Source organism: Episyrphus balteatus, chromosome 1 (genome assembly GCF_945859705.1).
Source record: "Episyrphus balteatus chromosome 1, idEpiBalt1.1, whole genome shotgun sequence".
NCBI classification, from domain to species: Eukaryota; Metazoa; Arthropoda; class Insecta; order Diptera; family Syrphidae; genus Episyrphus; species Episyrphus balteatus.
The window spans coordinates 1483313-1498119 of record NC_079134.1 but is presented as its reverse complement, the minus strand read 5'-3'; the positions used below and the strand labels follow the sequence as shown (position 1 = coordinate 1498119).

Below are 14807 nucleotides of genomic sequence, written 5' to 3'. Positions count from 1 at the left end.
AGAAATGGATTTCATTAAAAAAAATCTTGTAAAATGAAAATTAATTAAGGCCAAGGACGAATTAAGCCACCATTTAATTAGCCAAAACTATCAATTTTTCCCATTATATATAACTTTAGTTTTCGAATCAGCTGGAGTTTGTTCATAACGTTCTATAATTTTCCTTCTTGAAATCTAGATTTCATTTTCTCAAATGCAAATTGTAACAAAAATTCAGTAAGATTTTTATTTTATAGAGGAAAAAGCTTAACAATACAATTATTAAGAAAATTTTACGATTTGAGCGAGAAAAAATACTCCCGTAATTAATTTTGCTGACACCTGTTCGCAAACTTTTTTCAAATTGAGTACGAGTATCGCAAATTTAAAAAAACCTGCTTTGCAGATTTTTTTTCGTCGTTTCTGTAGATTTTTCAAAAGATTTTCATGGCAACACTGCCCTACACTGACGCTAATTGCTACCCGGATTGAAAACGGCAAAAATCTGTCCGATTGTTTTTTGAAACACCTATGAATTCGCAAAATGTGTTCGAATAAAGAAAATTTCAATTTGGAAAATTCAAAATCTATTCCCTGCGTATCCTTTGTCTCTGCGTTCGTCTCCCTCTCTCTTAATGATACACATCATACGCATTGTGGACGAATAAGTTTTTTGTTCTTTATTTTCTCTTTATAATATTTTTTTTTCGCTTAACAATATTAAGTAGCTACATATAAATATATATATGTGTGTATGTGTGTATTTGTAACTTTTATTTACATGTTTTTTTTTTTGTTTTTTTTATTTTTAATATTTAATAACTTATGATTTTGATTAGCTGATAGTGATTTTTCTCGATAGGTACCACACGACTGTACACATGGCTAAGTTTTTTTTTTTTTTTGTTTTAGTGGGGAGGGAGGATTGTTTAGACAGGAGAAAGTGGATGAAGAAATAAATTAAAATAATTATGTATGTATATATTTCCAATGGATTGGGGGAGAGTAGTTGATAGTGGGTAGGTTCGTTGGTGTTGGAAGTCGAAAATAAATTCGAAAATTTCAAACTAGAAGGAGGACGATGATGTGATGTTGTTCCGCGCACTCGTTGTTGTACTGTTGTCCATACTTGCCATGATTGAGCTCAGAAGGTCTGGCTTAGCCCCACCACTATTGCTCTTGCTAATTGACACATTTGCTGCTGCTGCTGCTGGCGAGGACGACATTATCTGCGACTTGGTTCGTATGTTCGAGGAGATTTTTGTCCGGTTCTCTGCTAAGGCTACAACTGGATTTCCTCCCAACGAGGAACTATTTGCTGGCATCGAGGGTGGAGGAGGTGGTGGAGGTGTTGAGGGGGCTAATGAAGGAGGCAACGGAGGTGGCGATGCCTTCGGTGGTGGTGGTAGTGGAGGCAATGGTGGTGGGTGAGTTATTGTATCGATTATTACCTCTTCCGCCACAATCAAGTCTTCTTCATGGCTAACAATGAGTGGGGATCCTATACCTAAACCGACACATATATTACTTGAATTGACGTCACCACCTTGTATTACTTCCCGTGTATTTTTAGTGCCTTCATTGCTGGTCACGACACTCACCACAGACACCGGCACTGGCACTGACACTGGCGCCACCGGCACCGGTGGATGGATTTTTTCATCGGAAATAATTTGTACTTGGATTTTAATTTCGGGTTGTTTTTGATTTAAGCTATTGAGGTAGGCATCTTTATCCGCAAATGCCGACGGAGTGGGAAGTGGTGGCGGTTCTGGGATCTTCGGAGGAGTTCTCTTCGTATCGATGCCGACATTGACAGCTTTGACATGGAAATTGGGAGCTATCGTCGTTGAAATTTTCTTGATGCTGCCGCTGCTTTGCTGCTGAGGTTTATCTGGCATTTGCACTTTGGCAACAATGCCTACGACTTGCGTTGCCGAGTCCTTTCGATCGCGGTCGTAATCTCGCTGTCGGTGTATACTACTACTACTGCTGCTGCTGCTACTATTTTTAGAATGTCCAGATGATGAGGATTTACCTTTGCTCTTGCTGTTGGTCCTTACACTATTCTTACTATTACCTAAAGAATTACTACTGCTGCTACTTGATTTTTTAGGTCTCGGCTCTGTTGTTTGCAGAGATCCTGAAGAAGAACTGGCAGTAGAAGCTGCTGCCGCTGCTGCTGTACTCTTGTGTTTAACCGTAGTTGGGGTCACAGAAGATTTAGAATTTTTGTGGACTTTATGTGGATCGAGAACTAGTTTCCTCATGTCGATCTTAGCCTCTTCTTTGGAAATATTTTTCTTTGTCGAGGAGCTTCCAGGGGATTCGCTGCCACATTCTTTTTGAGTGGAGTTGGTTTCTTCGGCTCCACTTTCGCTAGACCGTCTCTTATCAAAGTCGGCAAGCTTTTTGTCCGACTTTTTAACCTTGCCATCGTGGGTACGCTTGCAGGGTGTGGATTTCTTATCTTCGAGCAATGAAATCGGATGCGGGAGTATTGTTTGTTTTTCCTTATAGTGAGGTGGTTCAGCTAGAATGGGGTTGTTCTTCTCGTTGATTACTTCTTGGCCAGGATAGTATTGTCTCAATCGAAGATGCCAAGCTAAAAATAAATGTATCAATCTATTTCCTAAAATCTATTAAAGAAGAGACAAACCTATACTTGTTACTGCTGTCACTGTACGGAATTGATGAATTATATTACGGGGCAAAAAATATATATCGTTATCACAAAGCTGTATTCGGGAATATCGAATGCCTTCCCTTCGGAGCTGGTTGAGTTTTGCATCTTCAATCCACTGCACACATTGCGATATGGGTGGTTCGTGCAAATCTAACTGCAACATCTCAACTAAATAGTTGAAGTCTTGAGCAGCAAATGCGACCACATCCTTAGTTACACGATTTTGTGTATAAGGTTGACCACAATGAACTGCTTTTAAAATGCCTTTTTTTTCGTTAAAGTAGATAAAATGTTAGATTTAGTTGAACCATAAAATAATATAAACAAATGTCTTACCAACTGCGGCAGTGGTTATTCGCTCATGACCATGACCAACATGATCAGCATGAGCCTTAGTTCGGTCCTCTATCATAGTTTCTCTTGCTTCAGATAGTCTGGGCAAGTATTGGAGGTTTCTCAATTCGTTTATTCGCGTTCTAAAAGAAATGAAAATAATACAATACATTACGTTGGAAGTTATAAATGATTACCCAAGATTGAAAGCAGCCAGTGCAAGCATGCTATTTAATTATTTCTTGATTTTCTTGATGCTATTCTTATTATTATGTATTGTTATTTTTATTCTTGCTTGAGGTTATTTTTTTGTATCTTTATATTCTCTTATTTTTATAACATTAACACAAATAAACAAAAATAGTCCCGGAACATATAAATTTCTTTTTCAGAGTTGAAAGTCAGACCTTAAACAGAAGGCTCGAATTTCGAATGCCTTTTTTCGCGGTGGTTTATAGAAAGAAATATCTTTCGAAAGGACGTATTTAAGTAGACCAGCCATAGCGAACCTTTTTATATGGGGTTTAAATACGTTACACTCTCGATTTCTTCGGCATTTCATTGAAAGGTTCTGTATTTTTGAAGGATAATATTGCCAATTTTATACCTATTTAAAGAAAGCCACTTATGAATGAAGGAAATGGCATTATACTGCCATACTTTTAATATAGTTGCTCTTAACGAATCTTAATATGATAGATCGACAGAAAATCTGAAGGACACCTCCGAGCACTGTTTATTGAATAAATCAATAATGTTTCGGGTAATTGAACAGAATCTTCGGTAAGGGTTTATTGAACTCAACTTATTTACTTTACTAATTGCAACAGTCCCTATTAAACAAGATATAAGAGGTAAAACCACTCTGGTGCCAGCAAAAAATGGTATGATCTGATAATTTCTTTCCGAGGATAGGTTTAAAGAGAAAGTTTTTTTTTTTTTCATTCAGGGTTTCTTACACATATTAAGCTTGAAAGAGAAAGACAGTGGGGAAGTCTTTTTACAAAGGTACTTCTACTTTGATCCAACAGCATCGAAAGGATTCCCTAGATAAAATTAAAGGTGGCGTTTTCAATTATATTGAGGACAAACTGCTTAGTAAGTTTCTTGTATCGGCTTCTTCGGCATATTCAGAACTAAGCCCAGTATATAACTGCTTGAACAATCTATCGTTCTTTAAGATATTAAACATCTCCCTTGGGACCCGAATATAAATCTTCCGGCTTATGAAAATCGATTAAAGCTTCTTGGACTATCGACACTTAAAAAACGGAGAGAAGTCACCAATGTTCTTTTTATCTACCAACTTATATCCGGATCAATCAATTCACCTTCTATCCTCAGCATGCTGAACATCAACACTCGGCCAAGACTTACTCGCAACCCTTCATTTTTTTATACTGCTTCATCCACAGTTTACTATGGAATTAATGAGCCTGTTAATATTATGTGCATGGACTTTAATCAATACTATCAAAACATAGATTTTAATTTATCAAAAAATATTTTAAAGACAAATCTATTGAATTGTTAAATATGATTTCTTAAATTTTGGAAAATAACTATTGTTACTATTTTAACAACTTAGACACTTAGTCTGTAGTTGAATAAATAAATAAATAAATAAACAACACGGCCCTGCCATCGCGACAACTGTTCGTTAAGAAGAGGGTCTAGGATATCTACAAACGGATTTACTGACAACGAGCTTAAATTACGAAAAACGGACAGCGAATTTCTAGGGTTACTCGTCACCTGCTATAATGCAAATATGCCTACAGAGCCATGAACTTTGAAGATGGTGGATGAGAACTTTGGACTGATCCGCAAAAAAAAAAATTCGGGTCAATTTTGGTTCTGTCTGCATTAATGTTGATTGGAGATGGATAATGATTTTAAAACCACATTGCACATAGCCAAACGTGTAAAGATGCAGACAATAAGATACCAACGTCAACGGATTGTGTTATTGCCTCCTTCGAAAGATATAAGAGATCATCAAATCGGTATTTCGATTGTCGATAATGATGGATAGTTGCCGATTATATGATTGCATTTTACTTATCGAAAACTTTATCTTAAATTTTATAAGAAGGTTTGGGCTCTAGTTATTTTTTCAATGATTATTTAAAACTTTTTTCCCTTTGAACAATTTATTTAAAATAGATTTTCCTAACATACCTTTGTCTCTTCAACGGCGTCTTGCTATTTAATTCAGCTGTCGGTACTAATTGCTCTCCTGCTCGTATCCACAAAATGGGTCCATCATTTGATAGTCTCGGATCGGACTGTAGAATCGAGGTTGGACCCCAAGGCATCGTCTAAAAAAATTGCATATTATTATAAAACTAAATTCTGCAAATATAAACAAAAAATCATCTATCATACCTTTTTTAAAAATGGATTATCTTCAATACGTCCAAGCAGATCAGGAAAATATCCGCCAACCTCTTCATGGACTTTACCAACCAAACTTATCTGATGCAATGGACCATATCGAAATGTTCCTTGGGAATAATTTTTCGCAACCTAAACACAAACATATTCAGAATTTAAATTCACAAATCATTAAAAAAAACTTTAAATTATTCTTACCTGCTCATTATATTGACTCATGGTACATGTTTCAATATCGGAATTACGTCCCAGTACTCCAGCTTTAACTGTCAATGTTGAATAATTATCAGCCATGTGTTCCAGCAGATCGGGCAAATATGCCGCCGAATCATGAACTATTCCCATCACATGATGGGCATACCCATCGTCGTCTTCTGCAAAACACACCCTAAAGAACTCCTCCACCAAATCATCCATTTCTTCTGGAGGCAGTGTATCAATTTCACTCTGATACATATGCACCACGGTTGCTCCTCCATTCGGGTGCAATTCAATACGGAAAAATCGACCGTACTTTAGATCTTCTAATCCCTTCCGTGTATAATTCATGTTATTAGAATGGGAGGGAACTCGTTCAAAGTTTGTTGCCGCAGGAGCAATTTGCATGCATTGAGTGCCCACACTAGTTCGTCGAATTTTTGAGCGCTTATAGCACTTAGAGCAGTCTCTGCTGCTCGTTGACGACGATGAATGTTTTCCCGATGACTTATGATGGCTACTACTGCTGCTGCTGTTACTGGCTGCACTATTTTTCCGAGAGTACGAATTGCTGCTCTGCGATGAGCTTGATAAGGAATGATTTGTTTTAGTCTCGTGGTTAACCTTTGGTGTGGCGGTCGTCTCAGCAGTCGTTGGCAAAACTTTTGCTGGCTGCTGCTGCTGATTTGCAGATTTGCTAACGCTGCTGTTCTCTGGCATTTTCATCATATGATTGTTGTTGTGATTGACAGGCACTGGTACCGGCTGGAGAACAGCCTTTGTGGTAGCTATAGGTTGTTTCTTTACAATTTCTGGGCTTGCGAGACTGGTTGATTCAGCTTTTAAAACCTGTTTACCTGCATTGGTGTTGTTGAAGTTCAAAACCCTCGTCACTTCGGTGAGTGTTTTATCAGCTTTTTTGGACTTGGGTGTTAATTCTCCTCCTCCACCGGGGGTCCTAACTTTCAACTGCACTGATGATGGTGTTTCCACATTCTTTTTATTTTCCGATGCGCTTAGTTTAACTGCAGAAGACGTCGCTGCTGGTTTTATGATTCCCAAGTCAGACGACGTTCTTTTTGCCTCTATCCTTTTTGAAGAAGGCGAAAATGTAGCATTTTCATTATTTTCAATCACAGATACGGAAGGTGTTTTTGGAATTAGAGAGTCTTCGTCAACAATGCTTGACGATTTCGTCGGTGTTTTCGGTATAACCACAGGATCGACCTGTGGGATTTTATTAATCTCTGACATTGGTCCCGTTTTTTCGGCGGCGACAACGAGTGCCTGGTCTATCGTTTCATCCAACAACGCAGGTATGGGTGTTGTTGGCTTGGCCTTTATTTCATTTTCTAATGATGGAACTGAGGGTGTTTCTATTGAAGACGCAGTAACGATATCAAATGAGATTTTATCTTTTGTTTCAATAGGCGAAGGGGTATGTGGAGTTAGAGGTTCTGCAATATCGGTCTTAAGCGAACCAATTTCCAACTTTAACTCTGGCTCCATTTTTACTGAAGTTATTTCCAACTTTATGTCGGATTTGGATTTCAATGGAATCTTATCCGGCTTTTCATCAATTTCCATTGGTTCTGGTTTATTTTCGCAACTTATTTTCGGTTGGATTGGTGCTACTATTTCCTGTTTAATTTCCATGGGAATGGCAGCTATTTCTGGTTGGGGAAGCGAAACAATACTAGGAGTTTTATTATCTTCAACTTTGATAGATTGTGACGGTTCCTGTTTGACTTCTACAAAGCCAATGTCGGTTTTTGATGGAACTGCAATTTGTTTCTTTATAAGCTCCTCACTGGTCTTTGTTTGGAGAGACTTGTCTTCCAATTTTGGACACTCCATGGGAATTTTAATTGATTTATCCAAAATTTGAGTGAGTTGAATTGAACTGCGTCGTCTCTCGGGAGTTTTGGGTTTTTTATTTGATACTGAGCTTGAGGATTTGGAAGAATGATTGCTTCGACTGCTCTCTGAACTGCGTCTTCTTTCCTGTAACTTTGTTTAAAAAGAAATTTTAACATATTAAATGAATTAAATTGTTACATATCATAAAAAAATTAAATAAATAAGTTTTGAAGAACAGAAAAAGTTGAAAGTCTGATTTCCTAATCACTCACATACATTATTTTCAAATAGATTCCAAAAAAAGAAAATCGACAAAATTGGCCTTACACAAAAATACAAATATCAACTATTGTTGTGCAATGGGAAATATTTTCGGTTTATTTATTCAATAACAATGATAAAACAAATTTAGAGTTAATGCGATTTATTTATTATGCATTTATTTCAGAATAAGGAAATTAATTAACTTAAACAAATGAAACCTTCTAAAGAGTCTTCACAAACGCTAGATTACGTAGCGTCACGGAACATCTTGTAGGAAATATGTTTGTGGGTTAAATGTGTATAATTTTTTTTTTAATAAATTATTTAATAATCATTTTTATCAAAACAACAAAACCGACTTCCATGATTCAAAACGGGGTTTTATGGTTTTTCTAATAGTTCCTATGGCTTAAACTGAACGAAATTGAAATGGGACCACATTGCAGCCACCAGTTTTCAAAATTGATTCACTCTTCCTTTTTGGAAGTCGGTAAAAAGGATATTTCTTGACAACTTTTCAAGGATTAAGAGCTGTTGCAATTATAATGTTTACGTGTTGTATTAAATAAAAGCGTAAGAAGAAAATGATGTCGCATGGGAAACATTTAATTATAATTTTTCTATCACTGATAAAAATAGGAAAATGGAACTTTCTTTTGCTTTGAAATTATGTAATGTTAAAAGCTTTTTTATATAATTTTTGTTTGTTTCTTTTTAAAGCTTGAAATTGTAAAAGCTTTTGTTTAAAATTAAATCAAAGTCGATTGTGATACGAGGATGGCTGTTTAGCCGAAACGCGTCATCAATAAGGCGTTTTATTGACTTTTTTTTATTAATTTATTAACAGTCTTGTTGGCCGAACTTTTTTAATTTAATAATTGTTTTTTAGATTTATCATTAAGTTCAAAAAAAAAAACATACAATTCAAAATCAGCTCGAATAACGCTAAGAACAAAAAGTATTAGAGGTTTTATCGAAGCTTATACCTACATACATGAGACGTAAAAGTGTACCAAATTCTAAGGTTTGGTTTTAAATTTGTATCAACTAAGTTTTGGTTTATATTTGCTGTGTTCCTTTGGGCTCAGCAAAGTACTTTTTAGTACTTCTGAACCATTCAAAGACATTTTTTCTATAGAAGAAATGGAGTTGAATACAACCAGAAGTACTTAGCTAGCAGTAGATACTTAAGGCCAAAGGAACACAGCTATTATAACGAGGAGTACTCAATTATTTTTATAATCTGTCAGACAGTCACTTACTCACTTACGGTTCTTGTTATTTTAGATTAAAAGATCTATAACTCAGGAACTAGGTATTCATAATATGAAGCTGAAATTTTCTAAGGCTATGAATTTTAGCGCCATTGTGCCGTTTGAAAGTAAAAAATATAAAAACAAAAACAAAGAATTAGGTTGAAACAGCTCTCCCTTCCAAGAAATTTGAGAACAAATAAATACAAAACTCAAATTTATTGGCTCATCCCGACAAATTAGCTCAAAAATAACAACAAAACATGCTTGTTTGAATGAAAAAAAAAAAAAAATGCTAGAGGAAACAATAAACAAACGAAAAATATGAATTTGTTTATAATGATTTTTAAGGTGATGACTCCAAAATAATCAAAAAATAATAAGAATATACGTATATTTAATGCTCAATTATACAATTAAAAAGTAGAATTTAAAGTTTTGAAATCATCATGGGAACTTGAATTGCTCTCATATAAACTGGATACTTCTGATGCATCCCAACTGCCTTCAAATCATAAATAATCAAAAAATTGTATGTATGTTTTTTGTATTGTCCGCGGATATGGAACGATGCAAGCCCAGGAGACTTGCCTCCTTTTTCTGAGGTTAATCCAGCGAATCTCAGAGACGGATCAATTAATTAAAAAAGCGAGAACTGTTCTTTATTATTTTATCGTTATTTCAGAAAATGTTCAATGTACAAAAATTATTAGTACACCATCCGCAATAAAATAAGTTTTTACAAACTTATTAGAATAAGAAGTGTGCGTAAATTTTGGGCAGGACTTTAGTTTACAGTGAGTTTTCACTTTAAAATATATAAATGTTTGTAATCATCAACTACGAATTTTACGTATAAGAAGGGTACAACAGCATCTTACTAATGAGCCCAACTGTTGTGTTTGGGCAAAACGCATTATTTTGGACTACAGGTCAAAACCAAATATAAAATTGAATTTCCTTCATAAAGTTCACAAAACAAAAACAAATTCTTGTTTACTTTTTCTTCTTCTTGTTAATAATAAATAGTTGAAATCTTACACATTCTCTTGCAATAAAATTAGAATATGGCGGTATCAGAAGAGTTTAAATTTTTTGATTGAAAGTTGGACGTTGGCGTAAAAGTTGTTTTCAGAAGACTCCGTCTGAAAAATGCAGACGATATTTTTTTCATGCTTGGTAAAGCTTTTAAGTGTCGAAAAATCACCATCAAGACAGCAAATTATCTTCAGATAGAAGATGAACACGAAAATGTCGAGCCCTTCCCGACGAATTATCTTCAGCGACGCTTACGATGTTTTTGTATACTGAAAAATCTTTTTATTCTTTTGTTTTTAGACTTTTTGGAGACAATTTTGATGTATGAATGTATTCTTAAACAAATCTTGATTACATTAAAACAAAAAAAGTTATACCTTATCCGTTCTTGGTGTTGGAATACGATTAAATGTTGTCCATACTTCAAAAATTAATTTGGCGCCTACGATTAATTTAATAAGCGCGCACTAAAGGGATTAGTCTACCCTTAATATAGAGCATTATTTTTTTTTTTTGATTTTTTTGATTTGATTCTTTATTTAGCTTTAGCTATTATTTACAATATTTTGTTAAAAAACTAATATAGTAAAAAACTAATATAATATTAGGAAAAAAGGGATTGGTTTGAAAGAAAATGCCGATGAACATTAGTTTTGAAGTTCTGCATTTTGAAAAGGGATGGGAAAACAGAGGCGGGTAATGTGTTCCACATTCGTGTAGTGCGGCTGAAGAATAAATCTTTGTATTTAACGGAACGTCCGAAATTGGACTCTAAGGTAAACTGATGAGCATTCATTGAAGCGCGAGTGTTACGGTTGAATTGTTTCAGGAAAGGAATGCAGCTAGCTATTTCATAGGAGCATTGCTTATACAAATAACGATAGAACAAAGTGAGATATGAGACGTTACGACGGTGCTCAAGAGACAGAATTGTATCGGTTATTGACCTATTTTTATTTTGTATTCTATCCAAGAAACTCAACGACGTTATTGGAGCACCTGCCCAGTTGGGCGAGTTATACTCAAGCTTTGGACGAATATACTCCTTATAAATAATTGCTAGATCAGACGGGAAGAAAAATGTCTTGCATCTTCGGAAGAAACCTAAACATTTCGCAGCGGATTTAGCGGTGTCAAATATATGTTCATTCCACAGGAGATGGTTTGTAAAGCACATACCGAGAATGGAAAGCTTTTCGGTTTTCTCGATGCAAGTACCACTCATAGATATTGGCATAGGAGACAGGTTCCGCTTTAATGATAGTAAGCAGCATTGTGTTTTTGAAGCATTAAATTCTACGCCATTTCGTATTCCCATTGAACAAAGCTATCAGGATCAGAATTTAATCAGCTTATCATATTTAGCCGTTCAAGATCCACTTCCGAAGAATATGAGCGCGAATCAAGAACCGAACATGAAAAACTGAGGGTACTATCATCAGCAAAACAGTTGAGTGGATCAGAAGATGTTTGCGCTAAAAGATACAATACTGGCCTCAATTGTCAAGCTCCAAAGCTTTGATTTGTTAATTTTATATATTATCTAAATCTAAAGGACTAATATAATAAGGGATTCACGTAACGAGATCATTTTCTACTTTGCAGAAAAATAGAAAATTCCGCAAAAGGTTTAAATGAACACCTTCACAAAGTATTTAGTTTCCTTACATAAATAGTCTTTAAATTGCATCAGACACGAAAGTGTTCCATTTGATTAATCAATAAAACATGGCAAAAAGGTTAGTCAAATTATTATAGGTACCTTTTCATGGTCCCTTGAAGCAGATTTATGCTTTGCACTGCTACTGCGATCCTCATGTCGGCCCTTGTCCTTGTCCCGAGAGGACTTCTTCCCCTCATGATGCTTACTGCGACTTCTATCTTTACTGTCGCTCTTATTCTTCGCACTACGATCCTTCTCCCCGTCCCTGTGACGGTCACGATCGGTATCTTTATCCTTGGTCCTGTCACGATCACGATACCGATCCTTCTCCTTCTTTTTCTTCTTATGACTTCGCGACTGATCGTCTGCAATAAAAACAATTTGCCAATCACAACTATGACCAGTGTTTCGCACAATATTTACCTTTAGCACTGATTCCAGTGTCACCTTGACCACCCTTTGCAGGTGGCTGCTGGTGCAATGAAGAACTAATTGCGCTTTTATCTTTATCTAATTCAATTGAATACTTTTTGGTCTTGGCAGGTGCTGGGAAGAGCTCAGCTCTGCCTTCAAATGCACCAACCACTTCGACTTCGACATGTTCGCGGTTCTCGGCGGCTGCGGAGCGCGCCTCCTTTGACAGTAGTTTTTCTTTGCCACCTACGTGATTTACATGATTCACCTCAGCAGCCATTTTGGCTCCAGAAATGTTTGGTGTTTCGTCGGATTTGATTGCCGTTGCCGGACAAACGATTTGGGGTTCAGCGCCCCCGTTTATTTTTATGGGAATAGTAGGAATGGGAATTTTGTTAACATTTTGAATAATTTGCACTATTTCAGTGGCTGTCGCTGTAGCGAGAGATTCATTTGTGTTTTTGCTAAGCAAATTATTCACATTCACAGTATTTTTTTTCGATGTTGCAATTTGTTCTTGTTGTTTTGATGGCGATGATGAAGAAAACGGAGACGCCATTGTTGTATGCAAATTCAACTCTCCCAATCTCTAAAATTTCAACTCGACTCGAAAGCACCGGAGTGACTACATATAGGTTTTGGTTTGGCCCAACAAAATATAAATAAATTAAAACAGCACGAATTCACACGAATTTCATCATTTTTTTCAGTAAAATTTCAATAGTATACAATTGGAAATGGATTTAATTTGCAATTGCGTATTAAAATAACATTTTTCTATCAAATTTAATTATTTAAAATATCATCGCACGCTCGCGAGCAACACCATTTTACGATTTTACGAAAAAAAAATTCTTCGGAAGTACAATCGGGTCACGTACAAATGGTGAATATAATTGAGGAATTCATTTGAAAAAGTTCATTCTCGATGACAGTAGAAGTTGCTGAATAGAGATTTTGGTTTGGGTATTGGATAAATGTCATGGTAAGGGGGCGTTTACATGGAATTGATTTACACATAAATATCTTAAGGTAGGTTTGCATTTCAATGGATTCTAGTATAAGTAGGTTTATTTTTTGTAAACACACTTTTTTGTTTTTTTTTTTCGTGAGACTTCGATTTATTTATTATTATGATCGTGAACAAAATTTCTTTTAATTTGATGATATAAATAAAATGGATTAAAAGTCATTAAAATTTTGTATCGCCATTGATAAAAGTTATAGAATAGAGGCACTGTGTTCCCATCATTGACTTAATATATATGGACTGCTAGAAGCATATTCTGGTTGGTTCCACTTGTTTCTTCGCGATACTAGCGCCCTAAAAAAAAGCGGAGAATAAGTGCAACATTTTTGACGAAGTGCGAAAGGAACAAATATAGAAAAACAGAGAAAGCACTACCTTTTAACGACAGATGTCATTCACTAAAAGTTTCTTCTTTTCGCCGTCTAAGGTTATACCGCTAGTAGAGCTAGAAAGATGTGGAATCATTTTTTTTTCAATTTTTGTATGGAAAACTCAAACGACTAGCAGTCCATATATAGTAGGTCAATGGTTCCCATGCAATAAAATAAAAGTTGCTGATCCGCGGATCAAATATTTGTACAACTTGCCCTAAGTTAACTCCAAAATTTATCTGAACTATAATTTCGTTTCAGAATCTCAGCCGAGTTGTGCAGCTCCAGCTAAAAACTCACATTTTTGTTTCCAAATGTATATTTTGTGTATGCCACAACTCCAGCGCATGTGGCATGTAATAAAAATGAAGAAATTGGTAGAAAAATATAAAAGCAGCTAAAATTTAGCTTAGATAATACCGACTTTTCACGACTTTCTGGTTCACCAGAATATTTCTATGGAAATTGTCACTTGCGGCTTACGTTCACAAGAGTCGAAAAGCTTCGCCGCACAGCAAAAATCGACTCGTGAAAAGTTAGCATAAAGAAACAAATAAATAGGAACAAAACACTACTCGTAAGTCAGCTATTACACGAAGCCTCAAGAGGCTTGAATTTTTTTTCTAATTTTCTTTTGATAATCATTCTGTGAGGCGCGTACTATTACATGATGCCTCTTGAGTCCAGGCCTCAAATTTGACATTTCTCTTTTCATTTAAAATGTGTTGTTGTATTGCACCAAGAAGCAAAAAGAAATGAAAGGGAATTTTGAAAAAAGAAAAAGTGGAAAAAGAAACGTCAAAAAAGAGTCTCAGAATTCCGACCCACGACTATCTGGTCGGATAATTTTTTGTTTCATCTTTTTTCTCTTTTGCACTCATTACGTTTGAAAAGAGGCGCGCCTCTTGAGGCTTCATGTAATAGCTGACTAAAGAAAACTATATAGTTTATATATACTTAGTACACCTACAATTACAATGACGGTCAATTTTGCAAAAAGTGTTGAATTTATAAAAGTAAAAACAAAAATTGTTTTCTTTCTAGCGCCTCTTGTTTAAAAAAATACAAAGATTGGGCCATATTCCGAAAGTTGTTTCTTTTGGAGACTTCTTAACAATTTTTTGTTTTGATTCAGCTGCGTAGTAATCTTAAACTTAGAATTGGCTTAGAGGCAGTTTTCAGCTATAACATGAGTTGATTAAAAAAAAAATAGACCTTTCTTAATTTGGAAGTGAGATTTTATTTTATTTTTTGTTTAAATCGAGCTTTCGTTAAATTCGGGTCTATTACTAAGGGCCAGTGTGGGAAATAATAAATAAAA

General features: G+C 35.5%; 1 protein-coding gene across 1 annotated transcript; it reads right to left on the bottom strand.

The window, feature by feature from the left end:
* Window positions 1-763: 763 nt before the first annotated feature.
* On the bottom strand, window positions 764-12935 carry LOC129907427 (uncharacterized). The gene is made up of 8 exons (XM_055983637.1): window positions 12095-12935; window positions 11771-12036; window positions 5594-7603; window positions 5387-5527; window positions 5180-5319; window positions 3002-3141; window positions 2639-2929; window positions 764-2584 (listed from the first exon to the last, which is right to left on the bottom strand). Exons 1-8 carry the CDS (start codon window positions 12642-12644, stop codon window positions 1047-1049), a joined length of 5076 nt encoding a protein of 1691 aa, XP_055839612.1. The 5' UTR covers window positions 12645-12935; the 3' UTR covers window positions 764-1046.
* Window positions 12936-14807: the final 1872 nt, after the last annotated feature.